A 12,425-nucleotide genomic window follows, 5' to 3' on the forward strand; every position below is an offset into this window, starting at 1 on the left:
GAGCACAAGTTTTTATGTGAATATAGTCTTCATTTCTCTGGGATAAATGCTCAGAAATACAATAACTCAATCGTGTGGTAGTTGCATATTTAGTTTTACAAGAAACTGCCAAACTGTTTTCTGGAGTGGCTGTACCATTTTAAATTCCCACCAGTGATATACGAATGATTCAGTATTTCAGCATTTGGTGTTATTACTATTTTTTTAGCCATTCTGATAGACGTGTGGTGATACCTCATTGGGTTATAGTTTGCATTTCCCTGATGGCTAATAATGTTGGATATTTTTTTATATGCTTGTATATCATGTATGTCTTCTTTAGTGCAAGGTGTTAGGCATTGTTTTGTTTTGTTTTGTTTTGTTTTTAACTAAACTTCACCCCCATTGTGGAGCTGGAATTCACGATCCCAAGATCAAGATTCACATTCTCTGCCAACTGAGCCAGCCAGGTGCCCCAAAAGGACTTTGTTCATGTTTTATTTGGATAGTTTGCTTTTTTTTAGCTGTTGAGTTTTGAGAGTTCTTTATGTGTTCTAGAAACTGCTTTGTTGAGTATGTGGTTTACAAGTATTATCTTCCAGTCTGTAACTTGTCTTTTTCATCTTTTTAATAGGGCCTTTCATAAACAAGTTTTAATTTTGATAAAGTCCAATTTATCAATTTTTCCTTTTATAGACAGTGTCTAGATACCAAGTCTAAGAACTCTGTGTAGCCTGTCATGATGATTTTTCTCCTAGGTTTTTTTCCTAAAACTTTACAGCTGTTTAATATTTGAGTCCATGGTCCATTTTGATTGAATTTTTTATATAAGGTATGAGATTTAAATAGAGGTTTATTATTTACTTGTGGATGTCCAATTGCTTCAGCACAATTTGTTAAAAAGTTTATCTTTCCTTGGCATATTTGTGTGGGTCTATTTCTGGGTCATTTATTCTGTTCTGTTGATCTATGTGCCCATCCCTCTACCAATGTCTCAGAATTTAGATTACATTAGCTCTATAATAGGGCTTAAGATGAAGTAGACTGATTCTTCCCCCTTTTTTTTTTTTCAAAATTGGTTTAGCTATTCTTCTTCCTTTGCCTTACCATATAAGTTTATAATAATCCTGTCTATATATCTACCAAAAAATCTTGCTGGAATTTTGATAGGAATTGCTTTAAACACCCACATATCAATTTGGAGAGAATTGACATTTTTACTGTCTAGAGTCTTCCAATCCATGAACATGGCTGGTATTGTTCTGTTCTTCCATGTGCTTGCTGATTTTCTGACTAGGTCATTTGCCAGTTGTTGAAAGAGGAGTATTGAAGTCTCCAGCTGTAATTGTGGATTTGTCTATTTCACCTTTACATTCTATCAGCTTTCTTTTCACATTTTTGCAGCTCTGTTGTTAATATTAATGTAACCACTCTGGCTTTGCTTTGATGAATAGTTTGCAATAGTTTGCCTAAGATTTAACTTATTCTATCTTTTAACTTCCCACCAGCCTATATTTATATATGTGAAATGAGTTTCTTTTAGATAATATTAGCTGGGTCATGTTTTTTAACCCACTCTACCAGCCTCTTTTTTTTTTTTTTTTAAGATTTTATTTATTTATTTGACAGAGAGAGAGGGATCACAAGTAGGCAGAACAGCAGGCAGAGAGAATGGGGAAAGCAGGCTCCCCGCTGAGCAGAGAGCCCAATGTGTTGCTCGATCCCAGGACCCTGGGATCATGACCTAAGCTAAAGGCAGAGGCTTAACCCACTGAGCCACCCAGGCGCCTCTACCAGCCTCTTTTAATTGGTATATTAAAACCCTTTATATTTGGGGGCACCTGGGTGGGTTGGGTGGTTGAGTGAGTGTCTCTGCCTTTTGCTCAGGTCATGATCTCCGCATCCTGGGATTGAGCCCCACGTCAGACTCCCAGCTCAGCAGGGAGCTTGGTTCTCCCTCTCCCTCTGCCTCTTCCCTTGCTTGTGCTCTCTCTGTCTCTCAAGTAAATAAATAAAATCTTAAAAAAATATATTTCATGTTAGTAATCAAATGTTAAGATTTATACCTGCCATTTTATTTTTTGTTTTATTTTTCTTGCCTTCCTATGGGCTATGTGAATTTTTTATAGAATTCCACTTTGATGTACTTATAGTGGGTTTTTTAATTTTATTTTTTAATCTATAGTATTTTTTTAGTGTATCTCTTTGTATAGCATTTTTCATGGCTGCTCCAGATACTATATGTATGTATGTATACACACACACACACACACACAATCAGTCTGCTGGTGTCATCATTGTAACAAGTTTTCTGTCTTGCCAGATGGCCTCTTTCCTGGTCCTTTGGCTAGAAAAACGGGCCTTTGTTGGGCTCTTTTTGTCTGTACCCATGGACATTTCTGGATTTCCGGCTTCTTTAGCTCCAAGTCTAGGATATATGAGGCAAAAAGAAAATTCAGGGAACACACTGCCATGTCATTCATCATGCCCCCAGCTCCCTAGCCAGTCTGCTTTTTTCTCTCTATCTTTCACAGTCTTCTTTTTTTTAAATTTCTCAAAAAAATTTTTTTTTTGCTTTATGGGGAAAATAGGCATAAATCTCATTTTATACTGTAATTTTTAAAATTTTATTTTTAAGCAATCTTCACAGCCAACATGGAGCTAAAATTGACAACCCCAAGATCAAGAGTTGCCTGCTCCACCGACTGAGCCAGCCAGGCGCCCCTGCGCTGTGTTTTATATCTTAAATGTGTTTGGAAACATTTTGATTTTGGGGAACATCAAACTTTCAAAGTCTTTCTGTGTATGTTTTGTATAATGGCTAGGGGTTTTTGTTGTAATTAGTGGCAGAGGTAGGAAAAAGTAGATCTACTCCCATCTTCCTAGAAGTGGAACTCCCTCCCAGTTTTATTATTTTTGATCATCTAATGTAGAATTAAGGTAAATTTTCTTTTTCTTTACTGTTCTGAGTATACCTCTGACTCTGACCCAGCCCACTAGATCCAGCCTTGGAATTTACCCCAGAAGAAGACTGCTCATAGCTAGACTCTTACACAGTTTCAGGCCAGTACCTCTATTCTGTATACACATCTTTCTTTCCTGTGTCTTTCACTTACACTCCTTTGTTTGCATTGTTTCAGATAGAGAGCTGGTAGAGACCTCTAAACCACAAGATGGTGCCCCAGAGCAGTTCAAGCTAATCCTTTTCTGTTCTTCTCTGGGCCCTATTTTTAATTTAATATTAGTAAACTCAAGGCTGTTTATCTAAACCAGCATATGGCTCTGAAGACCCAACTGTGTTTTTCTTTAAGCCACGTCTTCCCGGTTGCATGAAAATTTAAGCAATCAGTAAAAAAAAAAAAAAGTTATTGTTTGAATTTTTTTTTCCTATCTTTAATTTGGTGAGAATTCATATGGAAAATTTTAAAAGTAATTGTCATTCCTCTTAGTGAATCAAGTTGCCATTTTGTAATTGGGCTCACTGAAAATAATCCTAAAGGAAAGGAATATTATAGGGGTGCCTGGGTGGCTCACTCAGCTAAGCAGTTAAGCATCTGGCTTCCTCTTATATCATGATCTCAGGGTTCTAGGATCTAGGATGGAGCCCTGCATCTACCTCTGCACTCAGCAGGAGTCTGCTTGTCCCTCCCATGTTCTCTCACTCTTTGCCTCTCCCCCTCCCCCTCCTCATGCTCTCTCTCTCTCAAATAAATAAAATCTTTAAAAAAAGAAAGAAAGAAAGAATGTTATATGTGCATTCTGAAGGAGATGCACCTCTCTCAATGTCTTTTGAGGTATTTGAATCAGAGAGCCAAACTTCCTTACAGTATAGATGTTTGCTTTTGATTACTAGCCTTTTTATTTTTTAATTTATTTTTTTAAATATTATTTATTTATTTGACAGAGAGAGACACAGAGAGAGAAGGAACACAAGCAGACAAGCAGTGGGAGTGGGAGAGGGAGAAGCAGGGTTCCCGCCGAGCAGTGAGCCCGATGTGGGGCTCGAACCCAGGACCCCGGGATCAATGACCCGAGCTGAAGGCAGCCACCCAGGCGCCCTAGCCTAACTTTTTAGATGATGGCTTAAAGATTATATGAAAATGTATGGTTATTCCACTGGTAGATACATGTTAACAGTCTTCAGGTGGTAGGGTATGAGTGGTTGCTACTTTGTCTTTCTTCTGGTCTGTATTTTTTAAGTTTTGATAATGAGCAACTTTTATGATAGATAAAAATAGATGTTGAGTATATTCGTCAGCTAAGCAGAAAATATTTATTAACCATCTAACAAATGTAGATTCAGCATATATATTTTCCTAGCCTTAATAGGCTCGCTAAAGACAGGGACCAGGTCTTTTTTTTTTTTTTAGATTTTATTTATGTGAGAGAGAGAGAGAGCAAGGGGACTGGTGAGCAGAGACAGAGGGGGAACCAGATTTCCCACTGAGCAGGGAGCCTGATGTAGGGCTCTATCCTAGGACCCCCGGGATCATGACCTGAACTGAAGGCAGACTCTTACCCAACTGAGCCACCCAGGTGCCCTAGGGACCAGGTCTTTCAAAATTTTGTAGGCTGAGATACCTACCATGTGCCTTATACATAGAGAGACCTGGGAAACAACTGTTGAATGAACATAGAAGCCACTATTCCTACCTTTGAAGGGAGGAATTCTGTATTACAGGTTATAAAGCTTTGGCTTTAGAGGCCTTACACTGGTCTTGATATACTTTTCTGCTTAAGTATTAGCACACATTCATTGGGCAAGTTGTGTCCACTCTGTCTTAATTCTAGAACTAATAATTAGGGATAATAAAACCAACTGCAGTTTCCTAAAATAATAAGATTAGTTATGGAGTAGGATAGGTGATATAAATCCAAAGCATCAAACAGTAATATTAAAAATTTGACCAGGGGCGCCTGGGTGGCTCAGTGGGTTAAGCCGCTGCCTTCAGCTTGGGTCATGATCCAGGGACCTGGATCGAGTCCCACATCGGGCTCTCTGCTCAGCTGGGAGCCTGCTTCCCTTCCTCTCTCTCTGCCTGCCTCTCTGCCTACTTGTGATCTCTGTCTGTCAAATAAATAAATAAAATCTTAAAAAAAAAAAATTTGACCCTAACTAAATTCATTCTTAAACTCTTAGAGAGTCTACACAGATATTATATATAATTTGTGTTAAAGCAATATTTGACAACTGACCAAATAAATGAATGAAGTTTTATTGATTAAAGAATTTTAAATAATATCCTAAAAAGCTTGAGAAGAAGTTAAGAGTTAAGGGAAGCTGGATTAAAATCAGTGCTTTTTACGGATGCCTGGGTGGCTTAGTCGGTTAATCGTCTGCCTTCAGCTCAGGTCATGTTCCCCGAGTCTGAGGATAGAGCCCCACATCAGGCTCCCTTCTGAGTGGGGAGCCTGCTTCTCCCTTTCCCTTTGCCGCTACTCCTGCTTGACAGAGAGACAGATCTCTCTGTCACATAAATAAATAAAATCCTTTAAAAATAATAATAATAAAATCAGTGCCTTTTCCAACCAAGACTCAAGAATATTAATGATTTCTTCAGTGACTTTCAGTTCCTGATTTTCATAGGCTCAGAAACTGTTATGAAGAACTTCTGTATTTCTGATACAATATTAATAACTTACTTTTTCATTAACTTTTATTTTACTTAGTAATATCCATTTATAGCTTAGTTTAGTAAGTTGTAAATAAAAGTAATCTAAGGACTTCTTATGAAAGATTGGATGTAAGCAAGCTTACCAAGTTACTAGATTTGCTAAAAATCCAGACTTTTGAGAGGCAGTCATGCGCACACAAGATGGGTGGGAAGTAGAGAAAATGGGAGTAAATTCACTGAAAAGGAGCTAGAGAATAGAAATTGACTGATCTTTGAGTGGAAAAAAAGGATTTCAGTGAAAGGTAGCAGTCTCACCAGAATCATGACATAGAAAAGTTGGCTGAAAAGACACAATCTAGTCCAGGCATATACAAACTGTAAAAAAAAAAAAGAGAGAGAGAGAGAACCCTTTATTCAAGTGGAAACTTATACAGAATATGATATATAAATATACAAAAGCTGAGATGTTTTGGTTGAAACAGGGTGGGGACTAAAACACATCCTCCTTGAACCTCCCTCTGTCTATCCCAGTGGACTCTCTGGAACACACTTGAAAAAAAACTCATCCTGTCTCTGCTTAAAAATGCCCCCTAGACCCAGTGAAATGTAGCCTGACTAGTAGGCAGGTGGTAGACATTTATTTGTAATAAGGAAACCTTTTTTTCAGGCTTACAAAGATGGAAAATAATTTTAAGGAACATTTTTTCACCCCTTACCAGAAAAGAGTGTTTTACCATTGAGACTAGCAGCTGGGGGATCTACTCCACTTTGAGAGTCTTCCCTTGACTGGCTTTGTGTTTTCTAGCTCTTGGATGTGGTCTCCCAACTAGCCAAGCAGAATCTGCAGCTGCTGGTCCTGGGCCGAAAGCACATGCTAACACAGCACTCCAGGTGGAGAAAGGATGAGATGAAGAAGGTGCAGAAGCAAGCCAGCTGCTTCTTTGCTGACAACATGTAAGTACTGAAGGTACTAGTTGAATTACCCTAGGCCCAAGTCATCTACTTGGTAATTACCTATTTTCACCATTTTTAAAGTACATGCGTATGAATCCAAAAAAAGATTTGAGGCAGCTTACAAAAATACACTTCCTATAGCAGGATAAATTTAAATAGATGAGGAAATCAGGATAAAGGAGAACTAGGAGGAAGATAGAGTCAGAAGTAAGAGGAGTACACAGAAAGCATGCTATAAGGTCCTACATAGATCATTCAACAGATATTTTATATAAATGAGCACCTTCAGTGTTCTTAGAAAACAGCAGTTGTTCACGAAGTCCCTGCCCCTTCTTGGGACTTAACATAAACAGGTAAACAAATAAAAAGGTGTTGTAATTCCAGGCAGTGATCAATGCTAAGAAAACAGTATAGCAGAATAAATAGGTAAGAAAGGATGAGGTAAGGGGTGGGTCAGAGGGTAGTGGATGGGGTGGTCAGGAATAGCCTTTGGGAGAGGACAGATACAAAGAGAGGGAGTCATTTGAGAAAATAGGAGGGTGGATGGAAGAACATACCAAGCAGAGGAAACAGCAGGTGTTCAAAAAGCCAGGGAGCCAGGAGTGTGTTTGGCATGTTGGAAGACAGCAAACAGACCAGTGCAGATGAGCTGTAGCAGCGGGAAGAAAAGTGGTAGGTTCCAAGGTCAGGGAAAAGGCAGGGACCACAGTACAGAAGACCTTGTGGGCTCTGGTAGGCAAGCAGAGAACGTGGATTTATTCTAACTATAAAGGGAATGCTGCCATGAGCGACAGTGTCTCAGGAAGCCAAAGGAACATGTTAAATAAGATCAGTGACAAAATGGTACAGTGTCCATAAAGAAGAAAGCATCAACTCCGGAGGGGCACAGATCCTCAACAGTACATGTAAAGTTTTAAAATGCACATAGTTTTGGGGCACCTGGGTGGCTCAGTGGGTTAAAGCCTCTGCCTTCAGCTCAGGTCATGATCCCAGGGTCCTGGGATCGAGCCCCGCATCGGGCTCTCTGCTCAGTGGGGAGCCTGCTTCCTCCTCTCTCTCTGCCTGACCCTCTGCCACTTATGATCTCTGTCAAATAAATAAATAAAATCTCTAAAAAAAAATAAAATGCACATAGTTTTACATCTGATTTATGTGGTGACAAAAGTTTATTTCTAACCTTGCATGGATAATGTGTATCCCTCAGCTGATTTCAGGTTTCATTATGCTGAATGTGATAGCTTCAGGGTTTGTCAGTATTCCCCAGATTCTATGTTCCTAAAAGGATAAAATGGCTCCCAGTACATGGAGCAGAAGGCTAAGCCCTCATTCAGATCCCAAACCGATCCCTTTTATCTTTTTTTTTTTTTGAGGTTTTATTTTTTTGACAGAGAGAGAGATCACAAGTAGGCAGAGAGGCAAACAGAGAGAGAGAGAGGAGGAAGCAGGCTCCCTTCCGAGCAGAGAGCCCGATGCAGGACTCGATCCCAGAACCCTGAGATTATGACCTGAGCTGAAGGCAGAGGCTTAACCCACTGAGCCACCCAGGCACCCCCAATCCCTTTTATCTTTAGCTAAGTCCTTTTCCATACTCACGGAAAGGGTTGCTTCTCTGTCTCCCAAGAGCAGAAGACAACAATAACGCCCTTCACACCCTCGCTTTAGGTAACAGTGGGCAGACACGAGGAGCACAGGCTTTAATTGGTCTGCCCAGTTTCAGAGCATGGCCCTGCCACCTCCCATCCGGGAACGTGCTTCCCATCTCTGGGTCTTCCCCATATGTAACCCCTACAGGGTTATCGTGAAGATTAAATGAGAGAATACCTGTAAATGATACATATAAAACTGTGGCAGGGCACCAAGTACATGAATCATATTTGTAGTGCTGTTATCATCACTATTCTTTTTCTTAGATGGAGGAATTGGATAAATGCAGTGGTAAAACCAAGGAGCTTGATGGAAATTGGTCTCATGCCTGGCTTGGGACTTGTATTTATTGTGTCCTTTCAAGTGACTTTCTGTGGTTTGGATTTGAATATTTAAGTTTTTAACCTTAATTCTGTTTTCCATTAACGTACCAAAGAAGTCTTTTCAGACATACGCTCCAGAGAACAGTATAGTGAATCCCCATGTAACTGTCACCCAGCTCCAACGATTACCATCATTTTTCTCATCTCGTCCCGTATAACCCCCTGCATTTTTTTCTTTTTTTCTCTTCCTCTCTCTTTTTCCTAGAGATTTTTAAGGCAGAGAGATTCCAGTCATTTATCGTTCCATTTTAAATAGTTTGTTATAAAATAAACATCAAATGGTCCCACTTTGGGTCATTTGGATCAAGGCATAAGACCTAGCCCGTGCCGCAGTCCGAGTCTCCTGAGCCAAGGCAGCCCCTGCTGTTCTCACAGCGCACCTCCTCCAGTGCTAAGTGCTGAGCTTAAGGGTCCGTTGGAGACTCTGAGTCACTGTCTCTTCTCAAGGCATCTCCTTCGGGTGTGGATCTGGGTGACTTCCCAGAAGCTGCTTTGAGATACCAGTTTTAGCTTTAAGGCAGCCCATTATTTTTGGTAGCTTTGCTGCAGGGAAGTGTCATCCTGCCCTATTAATATTATGAACATTTTTTGCATTTGAGTGAGGAAAGGGAAAGGAAGTAAGGGCGTGCTCTGTGGTGGCTAAGGCAAATGGGCACAACACCCGGGGCACCCTGAGAACAAAGTTTTGAATGTGAAGAGAGAATTATTGTTAGAATTTCCCATTTTAGTGGAAGAGCCCAATTGAGCCAAGTTGAGCATTTGCATTCCCTTCCCCTTAGCTTTCCATTTTTTGTTCTAGATAGTGCTTTCTACTAACAAAACACTTGGAGGTGGTTGGTTTATAAGCATCACTGGGATCATGTCACTTAAGAATAAGAGCACTAGGATACCTGGGTGGCTCAATGGGTTAAGCATCTGCCTTCAGCTCAGATCATGATCCCAGGTTCCTGGGCTCCTCCTTTGCAGGGGGTAAGGGGTGTTTCCTGCTCATCAGGGAGTTTGCTTGTCCCTCTCCCTCTGCCCCCATCCAGTTTGTGCACTCACTCTCTGTCTCTCATATAAATAACTAAATAAGATCTTAAAAAAAAAAAAATGCAGAGCACCTCTGAGGAAAGCAGAATAAGAAGTAAGAATCATGGTTAAGAATGGTATCCTCTGCCTCCCTGGGGCTGTGCTTGATTGTCTTCTTTCTCCTGCCTGGCTCAGCTCAGAGGATGATCCATTCCTTCTGTATGCCACACTGCACTCGGGGAACCACTGCAAGTTCATCACAAAAGATCTGATGCGGGACCACAAGGCCTGTCTGCGTGATGCCAAGACCCAGCGCCTCTTCTTCAAGTGGCAGCAGGGACATCAGCTAGCAATTATTAATAGGCTTACAAGATCAAAAATAACCTTTCAGGTATGTTATCTGTTCTCCATATAATGTCAACAGAGGGTGGTATAGTCAAAGAATGTTGTGACTCATTGGAGGTTTTAATTGCTTGATTTTTCTCAGCTGTAGGTTGATACTTGGAATTAGCCAGTTCCTGGAAACAGAAAGTTGGCCAGGGCAAAAGTTTTCATAGACCAGCCCCACATTAACTGACATAGTGAAAACATCTGCAGTGTCATCAGTTGTGACTTCAATTATGTCACTGATTATAACTTGTTTTTTATTTTCATACATGTTTTTTATTTTCCTGATATTTGCAGTAGCTGAACCTTCCTTATCCTTTATGCTTCATCATATTTCTGCTAAGCAACTCCTTTTACCTGTTAATCCACTTCTGCAACATGGTCTCAGCTGAGTTCTCCTTTGATTCTAGTTTAGATTCCTGCAAATTTAAGGAATGTCTCTGGGTGAAAGTGAAGGGAAAAAATCCAAAGGCGAGGTATTATAGAAAAATACACTAGTAAATGATAAATGTGGTCCAGTGGTCAAAAAACATACAAAACAAAAGATCTATACAAATAAGACTGTAGGAAATGATACAGGATGACTGGCTTGGTTTTCTCAACAACAAAAAATTACAAGAATAGAGATGAAAAGTGAAGCTCTATTTAAAATTAAGAGATAATTCAGTTGCAATGTAATAATCTAATTTCAACTGTTCAAAAAATCAACTGTAAAATATATGTATGCACATGTAATAATTGGGGAAATGTGACTAGTAGATATCTGATGAAAAGGAATTAACTCTTAAGTGTAATAATAGTATTGAACTTATATTTATAAAATGGATCTTATCTTTTAAAGGTACATATTGACTATTACAGAAGAAGTGATACAATATCTGAGATTTGCTTCACAGTAATCTTCGGGGGTGGTATGGATGAAATAAATTTAGCCATGTGTTGATAATGGTTGAAGCTGGGTGGTACCTGGGAGTTCATCATACCATTTCTCTACGTTTGAGTATATGAAATTTTTCTCTCACATGGAAAACTGATAAAGGCAAGTAAAGGGATACTATCGCCTATAAATGTAATAATACTCCTACAGAGAATCTTTAACCTCAAAAATGACCCACCCCCAAAAAAGGAACCCCTAATACTAGGGTTCATCTTCATAGAGCTAGTTGCTCTTTGAAAATCCATTGTTAAGTAAGAGAGAATAATCCTGAAGCAAACGAGAAGTTGTCAGAAAAGAAAGGGAAATGGCCAGGTAACCCCTCAGTGTTGTTCTCAATGTTTGGTTCCCTTTTAAATTCAACAGCATATCCCCAGTTATAACACAGTGGTGCAAACAACTGGAGACTCATGGCACATACCATATGATGAAGACACTGTGGAAAGATACTCCTATGAAGTGCCAACCAAATGGCTTTGCCTTCACCGTAAGACATAAAGACTCTATCCCATGCTGAACTAGTGTGTGGGTGCCCTCTGGTTGGCATCAGAGCTCTTCGGTCGATGCTTGTTCAGAGCAGTGCTCCTGCATGCAAAGTGGCATGAGCCACTTTGTCCTGTTTGGTCTCATTGGTTTGCATGTCAACAAATTGACTTTTTTTGGATTAAATAAAACATAATATCTTTTCATAACCAGTTGCATTTGTTTTTGGAGACTTAATCCATACTTGGGGAACTCAAGGCAGAATGAAGCGTACATTTCTCCTGGTGGGCCAGCTACCCCACTTAACCTGGGCAACAAGTGCTTCCCATATCCATTTTGCTACTCCTCACCTCACCTTTCAGGTCCCCCAGCAGCAGAATCGATGCATCGAGGCCTAGGCTGCTCATATTGTTTCTAAACCCCTTCTCCCATTTCTGATATTATCTCATCCTGTACAGATTGTCTCCTACTCACACTGAATCACTTAATGTCCTCTGTGATAAACTGGCCAAGATATCAGAAGCTTATTGGCAACTTTTACTTACCACCCAATGATTTGGGTTGGAGGAAAAGGAGCAGTTTGTTCTCTTTAGCCTCTGGTCATTTGCTCTTCATTCTATAATGCCTTTTTCAGATTAGTTCATTGTTTTGTGAACACTATTAGCTCCATTGCTCAGCATATGAGAGCTTTTAAAGGATGCAGATTTTTTTTTTTCATTTAATCAAGTTTGACTTAGTTTAACAAGTCATAACTTTTCATATTTGCCTCTGTTTTACCTACTTGCCCGCCAGCTTACACCTCACTGAACCTTGATTTTAACTGGAAATATTCATGTCCCAATACTTTATGTTCTTTACTCAGTCATACATATTTACTGTATGGTTTAATATTCAGGAATAGGCCAAACCAATCTGTGATGATAAAAATCACAATAGTAGTTTTCTGAGGCAAGGGCATGAGAGAACTTTCTGGAGGGTGATAGAAAGTTCTATATATTGATCTGGATGATGCTAACTTAGATGTATGTGTATATT

At 39.7% G+C, this 12,425-nt stretch overlaps 1 protein-coding gene across 1 annotated transcript in view; it reads left to right on the forward strand.

Moving 5' to 3' along the window:
• Positions 1 to 11,599, forward strand: part of PRORP (protein only RNase P catalytic subunit) — a 142,176-nt gene extending 130,577 nt beyond the window's left edge. Inside the window, exons 6-8 of the mRNA XM_047736503.1 lie at positions 6,400 to 6,548; positions 9,782 to 9,977; positions 11,274 to 11,599. Coding sequence (XP_047592459.1) covers positions 6,400 to 6,548; positions 9,782 to 9,977; positions 11,274 to 11,405 — 477 coding nt within the window. The 3' untranslated portion in view covers positions 11,406 to 11,599. The remainder of the gene's footprint in view (positions 1 to 6,399; positions 6,549 to 9,781; positions 9,978 to 11,273) is intronic.
• Positions 11,600 to 12,425: the final 826 nt, after the last annotated feature.

This window comes from Lutra lutra, chromosome 7 (genome assembly GCF_902655055.1).
Source record: "Lutra lutra chromosome 7, mLutLut1.2, whole genome shotgun sequence".
NCBI lineage: Eukaryota > Metazoa > Chordata > Mammalia > Carnivora > Mustelidae > Lutra > Lutra lutra.